The sequence below is a fragment of the Rattus norvegicus genome, chromosome 3 (genome assembly GCF_036323735.1).
Source record: "Rattus norvegicus strain BN/NHsdMcwi chromosome 3, GRCr8, whole genome shotgun sequence".
Lineage (NCBI taxonomy): Eukaryota > Metazoa > Chordata > Mammalia > Rodentia > Muridae > Rattus > Rattus norvegicus.
Genome location: NC_086021.1, coordinates 185,893,094 through 185,908,826, shown reverse-complemented (window position 1 = coordinate 185,908,826; position 15,733 = coordinate 185,893,094). Strand labels below are relative to the sequence as shown.

The following is a 15,733-nucleotide window of genomic DNA, read 5'->3' as shown; positions in this document are numbered from 1 at the left end:
CCTCCCCCCATAGACTAGTTCACTGGGGGTTCAGTCTTAGCAGGACCCAGGGCTTCCCCTTCCACTGGTGCTCTTACTAGGATATTCATTGCTACCTATGGGGTCAGAGTCCAGGGTCAGTCCATGTATAGTCTTTAGGTAGTGGCTTAGTCCCTGGAAGCTCTGGTTGCTTGGCATTGTTGTACTTTTGGGGTCTCGAGCCCCTTCAAGCTCTTCCAGTTCTTTCTCTGATTCCTTCAACAGGGGACCTATTCTCAGTTCAGTGGTTTGCTGCTGGCATTCGCCTCTGTATTTGCTATGAACACAGTCTTTGAGGGGAGCTATAGTATTTAGAGCAGCAGTTCTCAACCTGTGAGTTGCAACCATATTGGCAAACGTCTAACTCCAAAAATATTTACGTTATGATTAATAGTAGCAGCTAAATCATAGTTATGAAGTAACAGCAAAGATAATTTTATGGTTCTGGGTCAATATAACATGAGGAAATGAGTTAAAGGGTCACAGCAGTAGGAAGGCTGAGAACCACTGATCCAGAGGGTAGAAGTTTAACTATGACTCCATCCACATTGCTACGGAGAAGTTGCTGTCCATGCTGGGGTGGGAGGACTCCCCAGTGATCCAGCTATCTGGGGATAATCCACATCCCTGGCAGTAATCCCAATAAGCTAACTGGTCAACTTGGGTAGAAATGTTTCTCTGTCCAATCACCGATGCCCCTAGACATTTACCACATCTCCCCAAGAAAAGTTAACGGAACTCAGTCAGTCTAAGATTTAGACTATGGTGCCAGGCAAGGAAATCTGTATAGAATGTAACCCAATGGCTTGTTTCTCACTAAGTCCGTTACGCGATGGCCATCTACTTATATGTCATGATGGATTCTGCCTACATTAACTTTTGTCCTATTCACTCTGCAATAGCATTGAGCTTTTTGGAATGGCTTTCTTATAAAGTGAATGGGTAGAATTAAAAACACTAAGCATGCTCAGGCAGCATGAGAGGGAGGGTAACATTCACAGTGGTGGGCAACACAGTGCCCACCCTGAAACCTAAAGGGATAAGAACCAGGACATCTTAATCCAACAAACAAGGTTGTGTTGTCCAACCCTGCAGGCTTTCACTGTTGGATGCTTTCTGAACTTCCCGGTTCCTCTTGTTAGACATGAAGGCATCCCTGGGGGCTGTTGCAGACCATACCTGGCTGCAGTCCTATGCTCTGCAAAGCAATTGTGAACAAAGCACGGAAGAACCCAGCCCCGCCTGTCTGTGGCCAAAGAGCAGACTCTGACCTCTTTCATTAGAACTGACTCCCAAACCCACCTGGGTGATCAAGATAACCATCAGCTTCCTCTTGGAAACTGTTAGTGACTCTGACCTTCAAGCAAAAATGACACTAATTAATTAGCAGTTAATTAGTGCCAGAAGTGGCACAAATACCCAGAAAGCACCTCTGCATTTAGATTCCTGATTTATGGTTCTAGGGATGGAGCCCAGAGGCTCTACCTGGGTGCCATGTCCCAGCCTCTAGGTTTAGTGTCAGAAGCTATGATGCCTTGTTAACTGCACCTCGATTTATGACCACCTTGTCCCTAACCACAAGGAAATGAACTGAAAGACTCTGGTGTGTCACTGACAATGGAAGGGATGCTCAACCCTGACACACCCCACTGAAGAAGACGGAGCTAACCTCGTCTACCCAGGGTCAGCACAAAGACTGTGGTGCTTGCACAGGAGTTCAACACACAAAATGCCAGCCAATGATGGTGGCCTAACTGGGATTCTCTTCTGTCTCCTTTATTTACAGTAATTGGTAAAGTCAGAGAACTCGGCATCTCACTGAGAATTTCCTACTGTGTGATTTATATTCCAACAGCCTCATCCCCTTTCCAAAAAAAAAATCCATACACAAGACTGTGGAAACACAGAGACAGGTACTGCAAGGGAGCCCAGAGCTAACAGTAAGGCAGAGTACGTGTACTTAAGAGGAAAAGGTAGAGGCGGTGAAAGTGTGCACTTTGGGAACATACGATAAAGCAAATGAGGCAAAAAATTAACAATTGATGAATGTTCATAAAGGTTATTTTGATGGGCCAGTGAGATGGCTCAGAGTATAAAGGAGCTTGCAGCACAGGTCATGGTGTTCATCAAAGCAACACACACACACACACACACACACACACACACACACACACACACAGGTACATGCACACATACATGCACATGTGCACCTACATGCAGTCACAAGACCCACAAGATGAACTGAGGCCTGAGGGTGTAGAACCAGGACATGTGCAAAGGGTCCGGAGCAGAAGATACGTCTGGAGCTGATGGCCAGTCCCACAGGGAACGGCAGTAATGCAGCTTTAGCAAGCTGTCACTCATGCTGGGGTGGGACTTACTGGTGATATGGCTGTCCAAGAGTCACCCATGCTCCCGTGGGTAATGCCTCACCCATGCTGTTCTTGTAAGGACTCCCGTAAGTTTATGGGTTCACTGAGCTAGCCTCAGTGGATTCTTTCTTTCTGTGTTGTGACTCGTTATCTAAGGGGAAAGCATCCCTGTGGGGAATTACAACAGCCATGGGAATGAGCATTCAAGTATATTCAGGTTCCACATCATCCGCAGTAGCTGGGACCTGACACTGTTGAGTTTTGGTGCGGTCTCAAAAGGAAAAACCCGGAATCCCCTATTCAAAGGATTCAGATCTTTCCAAGCACAAACATGTGGGAAGCCAGACTCTCTGTACATCCTTCTGCTGAACAGCGCTCATGACTGATTAAACGCAAATGCAGAGAGGAGAACCCAGCTGTCTCCCACGGAGCCAGACACCCTAACAACTCCACAGCGCCAAACGGCACTGCTCCTCTCATTACACAGAATCTGGAAAACACGGTTATTCAGAGTAAATGTCTGTTATTCATATTTGTATGTGATGGATGGGGTTATTGTTCTCTTTAGTGAATTAAACATGGTTAAGATTTGTCCACTTCCGCTTCTAACACGTTATCAGTAAGTACAGCTCATACAGTCAGAGTCTGTAGGATATGAACTGAAATCAGGAGGGTCGTAGCCAGTGGTCCCATCTTCCACCAGGTCACCACCAAGTGTGACCACAGAGTTGTAGCACATGTGGATCTGTTCCTTTCTTTTCTTTTTTCTTTTCTTTCCTTTCTTTTCTTTTCTTTTCTTTTCTTTTCTCTTCTCTTCTCTTCTCTTCTTTCTTCCTTTCTTCTTCCTTTCTGTCTTTCTTTCTTCTTTCTTTTTTTTTTGTTCTGTTTGTTTTGGGTTTTGGTTTCTTGAGTCAGGGTTTCTCTGTGTAGTTCTGACTGGCCTGGAACTCCGAGAGATCCACCTGACTCTGCCCCTTGGGTGCTGGGACCAAAGGCATAAACCAACACTGCCTATCTGGGGTCCATCTTAACTCAGGATCACATGGTGACATGGTGGGCTTTGAGTTTTCACAGGAAATGAAACACACTCTACACGTGTCCAGGTATGGTGAGCCATTCTCACACTGGTGCACTGTATCATTGGGTCGTTTTGTTTCTGTCAAAACAAATGATGACATTTGTTGTGTGCAACAGACAATTATTTCTATTTCTAACTATTTGTCTGAAGGGAAAAGTTGTCTGTGTGCATGTAGGTATGCATTCCTGTGTGTGTGCATGTATGTTTTAATGTGTGTATGTATGTATTCATGTGTGTGCATGTATGTATTCATGTGTGTGCATGTGTGTATTCATGTGTGTATTCATGTGTGTGCATGTATATATTCATGTGTGTGCATGCAAGTATGCATTCATGTGTGTTCGTGCATGTACATGCACTCATGGATATGTGTGTGCAGCCATGGGATCTTCCTGTATCTTCTTCCCCAGCCCTGTGAGGACAGGTGTGCTCTATGTGGAACTCAAATCCTTATGTATGTCCAGAAGTTGTCCTCCCTGAAGAATGCCATTCACATCAACCTCATCGGCAACTGCACGATGCCTCTAGCCCTGAAGAAAGAACTTTCAAAGTCTTTGAATCCTCAGCCCTTAAATCAGTATACTCAGACATTGAGTTTATTGATTAATATTGGGAGATTTAAATGTAGGGCCTTGGGGCTGCAGAGATAGCTCAGCAATCCTGAGCGCCAGAGGACCCGGTTTCAATGCTCAGCAGCCATACAGTGGGTCAGAAACATCTATAACTCCAGTTCCAGGGGATCCAACCCCCTCTACCAACTTTCATCAGAACAAGCACATATGTTACACAGGCATCTAGACAAAACACCCATACACATAAAATACGAATAATTCTAAAATTAATTTTAAAGAAGAAGTTGCATTTCTTGAAAATGAATGCAGAGATTGATTTCGTTTCTGTCCCAGACTTTGGGGCATCGACAGCCTGGAAAAGTCTGTCTGTCCCTCTCAAGTCTCTCAGTCTAAGACAGAGTCTTTAAGTGACTGCCTCAAACTCCAACTCTGTAGGTTCATTCTGTCCTAATAGCGCAAATGTGCCCAGTCAACAGGCAGGAAAAGCCAATCACATCCTCAAAGGGAGTTAAGGCGGGGAGCTTTACACTTTGCCAGAGAGGTACCTGAAGCCCGCACTGCAGCCCCTGTCTGCCCTTTCTTCTCTTTGTGCAGCTTCAGAATGGCTCATCTGCATGATGCAGAGGACTCAAAATTGTTCCTGCTGCCAAAATGACTCTGTAAGAGCGCTTATTACACCTCCATCCTGGACAATTGAGGCTGTTCCTCCCAAAAGGACACCATTCACAGCAATTTGCATAATGCTCTCTGCAGTGCTAAGAGGACTGTCCCCAGGCTGACTTCCCGGCTGCAGCCTACCTCAGGCTGTTTTATCCGACTGGCAGGCAGGCAAGCTCTTGCCCCTCCAACCCTGAATGCCCTTTCACAAGTGAGATTGGATTTGGGCCAGGTCACCCATACTATTCAAGCTTACCTGGGGGCTGGGGAATGATATCTTTTGAGAATTAAAAGTTCCCAGAATAAATTACAAGGGAGGGGGAGAGAGAGAGAGAGAGAGAGAGAGAGAGAGAGAGAGAGAGAGAACTCAAGCATTTCAAAAAGAACATTTTCTATTTGGGGGTCTTAGTTCTCTCTCTCTCTCTCTCTCTCTCTCTCTCTCTCTCTCTCTCTCCAAAGTTTCAGGTAGCCTAAGCTGACTCAGTCTTGCTACATAGCCAAGGATGGCCTAAAACTTCTAATCCTCCTATCTCCCCTACACAATGCCAGGCATCAACTGTTGCAACCCTCATTTCCAGTTTATAGGACACTGGGAATAGAACCCTTCACCTTGTGTGTGCTAGGTAATTACTCTACTAACCAAGCCATAGTTCCGGTCTGAATATTTAAAATTTTAATGTACATGTCAGTTCAAGGAGGATTTGGAGTCCTAGAAATCAGCATTTTAAATTCCCACAAGACATTTCTACACAGGTTCCTTGGCCTTCAGTCTGTCCAGTTTCTGGGCTCTAAACAGGCAGTCCGAGGGCACCCTGGGGATAGAGTATTCAGGCACTTTACAGTATGGCAGCCACTGGCCACGTAGCTCTCACTGAATAGTTGGAAGACGAGCATGCACATATGGAATTGAGTCTTAAATTAGACTCAAGCAAAGTTTAAATTGCCACATATAACCGGTGATGGCTGCCTTCTCTGCACAGAGAAGACAATAGTCAGGCCCGAGTTCCAACCCCATCCCTTTCTTCAGTAGCCGCATGATGGCAGGCAAGTGGTTTGACCTGAGTCTGACTCTCATCTGCGTGGTGTTGAGTAATTGCATACAACTGCACATACAGAATCCTCCCCGTGCTGCGGATCACCGTGTTTTTGATGTACAGCATGCAAATCACTTAAGGACATTTAAGAAAGCCGGAATGAGGGGGACTCTGCAGGCGTCACGGCAGGCATGGAAATGAACTGCGAGAAGAGTTAACTCAGTTCAGACTGACTTCGTCAACCTGGATCAAACTTTGGGGAGTCTGGTGCCAGGTGATTTATTGCCAATATATTTAAACACAACATACTTTGGGGGGGGGGAGGTTGTGCAATACAATCCCCAGTGCCTGAGGAAACATACGTACATCAGAGCTCAACGCGGGGTACATGCCATTTCTTCTAAAATGATGGATCCTGGAGATGTGGAGCCTGTATCTGCTTAAGGGTCTAGTGAAGGATCTGGGGTCATACAGATAGTGTAGAGACCATTTGGGCTGTTAGCCATGTCTGGTCCTGGTTGTGGGAGCTTGGGAGAGCCCCTGGCTGTACAGTTAATATAAGGGTTATTTAGACTATCAGGTATCTCAGGATCTGGCTGTGAGAGGGTGATACGGCCTGGTCCAACAGATAATGCAGGTCACCAGGCTGTTAGTCAGTTCCCAGCTTTCTGGATAGAAGAGCAGGTTTTACATCTTTCCCACTGAAAAGACAATCCTGTGCACTTAACATTCCTGGTTTCCCTGGAGATCTGTGGGCCCAATGACTTCCCTGCTCCAGACACTAGAAGAAAGGATATTGTATGTTTTCGCCATAAGGAAATGCTAACAGGTTGAGGTGATGGAAGTCCGTCCTGATTTGACCGTTGTGCAATGCACACAACCATAGGATCATTATATGGTACCTGGTAAGCACGACTTTATGATTTGAACCTATCAGCTCTTTACTATTTAATTTCTTAAAATGCTTAAGAGGCCAGTGAGATGACTCAGCAGGCAAAGGTGTGAAGCCAGCCGACCTCCACTTACCAGTGGGACCCATGGGATAGACCCGGAGAACCTGCTCCTGAAAGCTCTCCTGACTCCACATGGATGGCTAGGCATGCAAAGGCCTGCGGGGGATGGTAGGGCACACCCAGACACAAGACAGACAGACGGATGGATGGGCAGATGGACGGATAGACAGGCACGTACACACATGCACACACACACACACACACACACACACACACACTCACTGTAAAACTGTACTTCAAACAGGAAGGGCCAAGTATCCAAGTATTGGCCTTTTGAAACCTTTATTTCCTCTTATATCACATGGTCCCCTTGGATTCAACTTAACCAAAATCGACCCTTTTAGCTCATGTTCCCCAAAGTGTCCCTTCTTCAGGACCCCCTAAGACAACAAAACGCTGCACCTGCTCACTCTCCATACCTCCCCCTCCTCTTTCCTTCCCAGGCTCCTCTGCAGCCTTCCAGCCCTCTGTGCCCACCTCTGGGACTGAGAGTCCCCATATTTCCAGGAGAGACACTGGGGCATTCTCTGGAGTGAGCACTTCTGTCCCTTCTCGTCCCTCTGCTGGGAATTGAGTGACATCCCTAAACACGTATGCAGAAGTCCTAACCTGCGGACACCATCTCAAAACTAAGATGTCTTTCGGTTTCATCAAGCTGCCGTGAAGACGTCCTCGTGGGCCCTGATCCAATGACAGGAAGAGGAAGCAGACACCCGGGAAGGAGACTGGCAATGGCCTGGACAGAGAATGGGGTGATGTAGTTGCAGGCCTTCTTAGCAATAGCAGAAGAGCCAGGAAGAGGCTCTGAAGGATTCTACCAGAGGGACTGTGGTCCTGCTGCTGGTACAGTTGCAGACACCAGGCCTCTCTGACTGTGAACACACATTTTTCTTAGTTCAGAGCCAGCTTTTGCTACATGCTTTTCCAACCCACTCTCTGCCTTTAACCACTTGAATATGTGATTCTTCATGTATGGTAGCAGAAAGTCCCAATAGGAAGCCACTGCTGTTGGGATAGTCTGGATGCTCTTTCCCAGGGAGCCTAAGGTTCACCTCAGACTGCCCTGTTATCCACCTCTGCAGCACTCCAGTCTCTCATTCCTGGTGAAGCTCCAGTGACTTCAGCAAGCCGAGCACGGTTGTTAGCAGTGCACCACCATTTCTTCCTCCACCACCACCACCACCACCACCACCACCACCACCACCACCACCACCACCACCACCTCCTCCTCCATCACCTCCACCACCACCACCACCACCACCACCATTTCCTCCTCTTCCTCCACCACCATCACCACCACCACCATCACCACCATCACTACCACCATCACCTCCATCACCACCACCACCACCATTACCACCATCACTACCACCATCACCTCCATCACCACCACCTCCACCACCATCATCACCACCATCACCACCACCATCACCTCCACCACTACCACCTCCACTATCATCATCATCATCAACCACAAAACACCAGGCTTTCCTCCTACTCCGGTTCCATTTGTTGAAGAATTCTCTCCCCTCTAGCCTTTAACTCCTGCCCAACCCAACCTGAGGATTCTTTGGCTCTTGGGACTAGAAATGACCAACCAGGAGGATGGCTTTAAACTGGGTGTCACCAAATGTGGAACAAGGCCACTAGCCTACAGAACACACTTCTGACTTTGTCACTTGGCTTCATGTCAGAGTCCTGGAACTGTTGGTAATTTTTAGCCACTGGGGAGGGAAATTCTGTTTTCAATAAGAACATAGCCCTGGTAAATGGACTACGCTCTAGTGGAAGGCCACATACTCAAGGTTTTCTTTTTGGACAACACAAAATCATCTTGATTTTTTTTTAAGTACTTGAATCTGGGTGGGAAGAGGAGAGGGGTTAGATCTGGGAATAATTGGGAGACTATGACCAAACATGGATGAAATTCTCAAAGAGCTTGATAAAAACTAAAAAACAGAGCAAGGGTGTGGGGTTCAGAGAGAAACCGATACACACCACACCCCCCCAGCAGAACATCACAGGCTGTCTTGGTGGAGATTAGGTGTGGGTGGGGGAGGTGCAAGCAGAATCTGGAGGAACCTGGGAGGCATGGAGGGTTGTGTTTCTCTCAGCCAGTTTAGAGAGTGATCCTGTACCTGCTGAAGTTACGGTTCTTCACCAAGAAAAACGCCCTGCGTTGTCCTCACTGAAACCCCCGGATTCCTCAGAATCCCCTGCTCCCAAGTACCAGAATTCCCTAGGGTCTATAAAGTCCCATCAGTCAAACACAAACACCAAGGTACCATCCTCAGGAGGATCTCCCCTCCCCCGCCCCTCCCCACACCAGCATCTGCACTTCCCCTTAGAGGTGAATTAATTGCTTGGGCACTGTGCTAACACAACAGAGGCGAGCGGGGAATGTTGCCATTTCCTTAAGAGAGGAGTTGGGGGTAGGTGCAAGTACAGGGAGGATGGAGAAAGGATTTGATTTGCAATATACTCAAATCCAGGCTGATGTGGGGTAATAAAGCAGGGTTCTAGGAAACACTATAGATGAGATTAATGCTCTGATTAAAAGCTCAACTCTTGACACGGCAAAAGGCAACAGAGACAATTCTCGTAACTCCAAGCAACTGGTACTAGGCAAGGCATCCATTTTAAAAAACTGGGGCAGGGCTCTGCTAGCATGTAAGCGTGCCAAGGCTAGCGTGTAAGCGTGTCAAGACGGAACTCCTATTGTGTTTGCTGCTGTGTTCTGTGTTCCCCCAAGACTCTGGCCCCGCAGAAGTCTTACAAGTGACTCACGATTGTAGCCCCCTTCAGTCATTGACTATGAAAACCAAAAGGAAGGCTGAACCACCACTAGCCCAGCGGAGCCCCTGTTTTTCTCCTTCTGGTCACAGTGGGGTTATTCAGTAGCCCACTGGTTTGCTACATTTGTCTTTAACCTAAGATTTTTTTAACTGAGGTCCCCTCAGTCCCTTTCAAGTGGGGGCAGAGGCACTGTAGGGAAACGTTCTTAAAGTGACAAGATCTAACTTAAAACTGTGTGTGTTTCATAAACTGGCATCAAGTTCCTCAGCTGCTCCCCACTCCCCCATAAGATGTGGATCTCAACCCCACATTTACCTACATCCTGGAACCCTGTGTGCCTATATTACTACAAAGACAGCCAGCCCCCTGTCTCCACCGAATGCCTGCTTCTCTCCAGGCTCAAGTTGCCCTGACAAATCCCTTTAGCCTAGAAAATTAAAAACCCATATACGTATGCTGTGCACAGATCCCGGCCCCCACTCAGCTCACCTGTGGCAAGGACAGCAGCAGCAGTAACCAGGCACAGACGCTGGTGTCCATGCTGGGCTGGGCACCAGAGAGTCCTTGGAGTCTGGAAGCCTCACCAGGAGCCAGGCACTTCCTCTCCAACCAGTGACATTGCTTCCAGTCACCCTTCGGGTACTTAAGACATGACACTTGACTTTGCTGCACCCTTTATTCTCCGCCCAGCCTTCATTTATCAGAGAAGGTGGGCTGACGGATGAGGCATAACCTCGTCTGTGGCCACAGAGTTCTAGGGAAACAGGTGCTCCGATACAAACACCAAAGCTATGTGTGTACACAGAAAAGTGGTTGGGCATCCGGCCTTGGGGATTATAGCTCAGCCGGAGGAAAGAAAGCCAGCGCCTATGGGAAGATCGGGTTTTGTTTCTCCGTCTCTTGGTTGGTTTTTAGTTTCTAAATAGAAGTCCAATAATCCCTCTATAGTGGGACATCTAATCGTTCTTATAGTCGCTGGAAACTGGAAAAACAACCCCAAGAAATTATATAGAGTTCCCCAGGGGGTGGGGGAGCAAGAGAGAAAGAAAAAGAGGGAGAGCCCATGGTGATGGTGGCTCAATCAGTGTGCCTGTCAGTCCCCATTCTGTTTTCTAACTGGACCCTTGCTGGGCCAGACATCCGGTGGGTGGCGCTGAACACAGCAATAAGCAGCACAGGGGAGGGGAGAAAGCTGTCTTAGGGTGCCCACGCTCCACTGGAATCCCATACAATTATACCCAGGGAAGATAATGTGGGGAAGAAAGAAAGGAAGGGGACTTGGGGTGTGACTTCGGTAAAGCACTTACCTGGAAGCACAGGCAAGACCCGGCTTCCTCCTGCCCCTAGCACTGAAAAATAAATTATAACTCTCCAGTGCATGTTACAAAACCTTTATGCCAAGCATATCTGGGCTCTGGGGTATAAAACCATTTCTACCTAAACCTCTTATGAGCATTGATGGAGTTAAAGAATGAGTGGGCAGAGATATGGAGACTGCTGACCCCAACCCCTAGCCCGAGTCTCTGGGAAAACCTGGGCCTTTTGACTTAGGCTCTGGGAAAGGACCACATTGGGATTCGATGACATCACCTGTCAGGCTTGCAAATGTTCAAGCAAAGCCTGAACTTGGACTCTGACAACCTTTATTAATACGTGAGTTATCTCCTTATCTTGCCTAAAGTAACGGCCAGTTTTCAGCGGGCAAAACGGGCAGCAGTCCTTGTAAGCGTCCTGCTCTCTCAGAGCGTGAGCTGAAGCTGACTATCTGTGCTCAACGGTTACCGTACTCGTCGGACCCTCTTGCATTGAAAGCGTCAACGCTGTGGCAGGCTGGTAGGTGCCTTCTGCGTAGGGAGGGAATCGGTAACAACGACTGGATTTACTTTGTGTGAGTTTCAGAGAGTTTCAGAGAGTTTCAGATCATCCTGGGAGGCCTCAGAAGAGAGCCCTAAATCCAGTGTTTGCAAGTGTCCTAAGCTAGATGTAGATAGTGCTGTGAGTGCAATGCTCTGGAAAGAACCCCAGGGATGCTAGGCAATGGCTCTAGTTTTACTTGTTCTACATTGAAATAATGCTGTTTGGGGATTGGCCTTTCTCCTTGGGCTGTGGTCGTCTCAGGCTTTAGCCATAACTGATGCACATTCACCCTAGGGAATATGCTTTTAAACACGTGGGGTTCTGGTAACAACAAGCCAGGACTCCTCAGTGGGGTTGGAAGCACAGAAATAGCTGTGTAGTCACATGATGGTGCTTTCTCCACCAGAGCAGAAGGCCAGAAGCACTGCTTCAGAGAAACGTTGAACATCCTCCTTTCTCCATTCTCAGGCTCTGAGGGAAAAGAGCCTTGAAATTCCAGGAAACAGGGTAGAGATGTCCTAGTGAGAAACCACATCCTTCTTCAAGCTGGAATGGATGGTAGAACACCAGGCTGGGCACACGAGGGTCCAGCCTACCCAGAAGACAGAGATTTGACTTCCATCCATGTTGTCATCAACCTCATAAACTGGACTCCTTCAGCCAACCCAAGTGACTAAAGGAAAATGTGTGCAAGATGGATGACTGAGAGACTGAAAGGTTGGGAAATCAAAAATGGTTCCTGCTAGGAATTCACTGGATCAAGACTTCCAGGAATGGCCACTCATATCCAGCCAATCATTGAGTTCAATGCTTGGTTCTCGTGGTCACAGGCAAAGCTTGACTCCTCAGGAATCTCAAGAGGGATTGGTGTGCCGCAGTGAGACATGGGTCCCCGTGAGTGCAGGTCTGTGTGCAGGCATACTTACATGGATGTGTGGAGGTCAGAGGTCAACCTTGGTCATCATTTCTCACTGCACAGGTCTCCTCATTGCACTTGAGCATGCTAATTACCATATATGCTGGCCAGCCAGTCCCAGGGATCCTCCTGTCTCTCCTTCCCAGCATTAGGGTGGCTAATGCCACCGTAAGTGACTTAAATTTTCAATTACATTTATATATTTATCATGTGTGTGTGTGTGTGTGTGTGTGTGTGTGTGTGTGTGTGTGCGCGTGCGCACGCGTGCATGCATGTGGAGGTCAGATGGCCACCTGTGAGAGTTGGTTCTCTTCTTCCACCTTCCAGTTCTCAGGGGTTGAAGGTCACTGCACTGCACTTGACAGAAACCACCTTCACCCACTGATCCATGGCCCCAGCCAATGCCTGGATTTTTATGTGTGTTCTTAGAAACAAACTCAGGTCCTCGAACTTGTGTGATAAGCATTATGTTGACTGATCTGCCTCCCCAGCCAAAAACAGATAAAACAGACAAGCACTAAGGAGAGCGCTGTTTCCAGTAACAGCAGTGTAGATCCGAAAGCTTGAGTCTGGTGTACACGTTGGCCACCAAGGGAAGGCTACAGCCTCCCAAAGCAGAGATATCTCAGGGAGATACAGCTCAGCTGGTGCCCAGAGGGAATCTGCTGTGGAAGGCTTCAGCCAAGAGGGGCCTGGGTAGGTGAGGCGGCCTGGTAGCTATGGAGTGAGCACAAGGAGCCGTGGGTGCTCACACCCATGACTGGATACCTTTCAACCTTCCTTGGGTTTGAAGATGCTCATATCATCCTGCAGCACTAACAATGGATCTCATCCCAGATGCTTGCCCACACCTCGATAGCTGGCCAGTCAGTGAGCTTCAGGAATCCACCCACCTCTACCTCCCAATCCCTGCCGAGAGCTGGGTTTCCAAGTGTGCCCACCATAGCTGGCTTTTCACATAGGTACTGGGATCAGACTCAGGTCTGCATGCTTTACCAATAAAACCATCACCCACCACCCTGCCCTCTTATTCACCTTTTGCCTTTATGTTTCTACACTAACAACACCGCTGGCAGAACTATCAGACCCTCCAGTCATTTGTCTGAGTAGGTTTTGGAGGGAGGTTTTGGGGGGAAGGGGAGGTACAAGGCTAAAAAGAGGGAAGGAGCTTTAAAGAGGTTTCAAGGTGATGCCCCCCATATCAAGTTCTCAATGAAACGTATTTCTTCTTTTTTTAAAAAAAAGTTTTGATGCTTTAATGTGTATGCGTGTTTTGCCTGTCTACATACAAGAGCACCATGTGCACGGGCAGTTCCCAGGGAAGCTGGAAGGGCCAGATCCCTTGGAACTGGAGTTACAGACAATGATGGGCCACTGTGTGATTCCTGAGATCTAAAGCCAGAGCCTCTGCAGCAGCAGCAACAGGACCTGTGCACTAGAAAGGCAGGCATCTCCAGCTTGAGGGTGTCAAGGCTCCATAAAATGCAGAAGTCCCATTGTTTGGGGAGGTCCTAGGCATGAGCAGCATAACACCTAGGGCTTAACAGGCTCCACTGTGATACTTAGGTTGCAGTTTCTCTATAGAGGCAGAAAGGTGTGATCCTGTGGTCACCCAGTGTAAGTAAGGGTCTGGGTGTACACATGTGACAAAAGACAGTTGACAGGCAAAAGCACAACAGCTTTGCCAGTTTCCTTGACCAGGAGCCTTCAGAAGACGCCATGGCTCAGGGGAAGGGGAGGAGGCTACTGTTCAGTGTAAGGAAGCCTGCACAGCCTTGTGGAAGTGCTCATGTGAGACACCTGGAATGGGCTCTGTCTTTGAGGTAAGAACAGGAGACTGTCTTCTCAGCCAGATCTTAAATAGAAAGGGCATGGGAGGAGAGAAAAGTATTCCCAGTTTCCAGTTGTCCCCCGTTCTAGCTTTTATGGCTTACCTCAGGGAGAAGGGGTACAGAGAATGGGTCAGAAAGGTCTCGCTTCTGAGCCCCTTTGTTCAAGCCCCTGAGCCCCATGAGTCTAAAATATCCAAGCCTCACAATCCCACTCACAGCAATCCATTTCAACGTTCTACGTATATTTAAAGTCTTGCTATTGCTAAGTAAATATTACACATAAGTGTGGGTGTCTTTACTGATGTCTTGTGAAGGTGGCTTCTCTGTCAAGATTTTATAGATGATGATGTCATTTCACATCTGCTAGGCAGGGCCTCGTGATTAGGGAACATTCTAGGAACACCGGAGAACCCCCCACTGTAGTTAACCACACCTAAGAATTTATTTAATCTGTGGCGGAGGAGGACAGGTGAGTGAGGGACCTGCTTTGTGTCGGAAGCTAAGCGTTCCTTTGCTCTCCCGTTCTGTTTTGATTTCACTACAAAGGTTTGCTCTGTTAGAAGACAGTAACAGATTTCACCAGGGTCTCAAAAGGTTTGGTCACCACCTAGTGGATGACTGAGGAGCAACTGCTCAAGTAACTGTATTTTTCACACACAGTCTAAGCCTGGAGTTTATACCTCCGATTTGGTGACTTTGGCTAATGTCAGAGGACCATTTCTAACCCAGCGCCACGACTACCGCAGTTTGGCGTCCTTAGAGGCACCCGCTTCGACGTCAGAAGTGGCTTTAGGAAGGCGTTGCGAAGGACTCTGGGAAGGCTTACAGCCGACGCTGGCTTCTACCAGGGCTTCCCTCAAAAGCCGACTCCCTTCAAGATGCGTGAGTTAAGGTGGGAGCTCATTGTGTCAGTATTGCCAAAATCCCCTCCTAGGAAGAGAGGAGACCGATGTCTACCCTCCTCCAAAAGTCCCAAAAATAAACCAAGGTGGGGTACAGTCATAGTCCACTCTGGGAAACCAACATTTCTTAGGCTTCCTTACAGGACAGTGGTGGCTGCCACCATAGTGTCAGTGGTCTTAAGGCAGCCACATTGGAAAGACTTCACCCAGCATGTACCAACCTTCCCCCGTGGTGGTGTAGTATGGAGCCCTTTACTTCTCCTTCCCAGTCTATGTGCTCTAGTGCCACGCCCCCCAACACACACACACACACACACACACACGCGCGCGCGCGCGCGCCAAGCACAATTGCACATATGTGATTAGGAATGGCTAGATACTCCAGTGAGGGTCCCACGAGCCTCCTCATCCTCCTGTGAGGGGAAGTCAAGGTCAACAACCCACTTGTGGTGATCCTTTGCAAGAGGGCACAGCTGAATCCAGGACAACAGTAGCAGTTTGGTTGATGGATAGTTCTGCACAGTACGCACAGTGGATCAGCACGCACAGTGGAGCTGCAGCCTGCGCCTCTCCCGCCGACTCCTCAACACCTTTGAGGAAGACAATGATTCATGTAGTTCACAGCTGCAGGCCTCTGACACGTGAAGCAACATGGCTGCCCTTGTTCCTGGGCAGTATGGGCATGA

General features: G+C 48.1%; 1 protein-coding gene across 5 annotated transcripts in view; it reads right to left on the bottom strand.

Moving 5' to 3' along the window:
• The window catches only part of Cdh26 (cadherin 26), a 52,708-nt gene extending 42,066 nt beyond the window's left edge, over nt 1–10,642 (bottom strand). For 2 of the 5 annotated variants that reach the window (XM_039105150.2, XM_039105149.2), the window contains exon 1: nt 10,030–10,600. In XM_039105150.2, coding sequence (XP_038961078.1) covers nt 10,030–10,080 — 51 coding nt within the window. In that variant the 5' untranslated portion in view covers nt 10,081–10,600. Of the gene's footprint in view, nt 1–10,029 lie in introns of all 5 variants that reach the window. The other 3 variants (XM_008762509.4, XM_039105151.2, NM_001191745.2) reach the window with 3 other exon arrangements.
• Nucleotides 10,643–15,733: the final 5,091 nt, after the last annotated feature.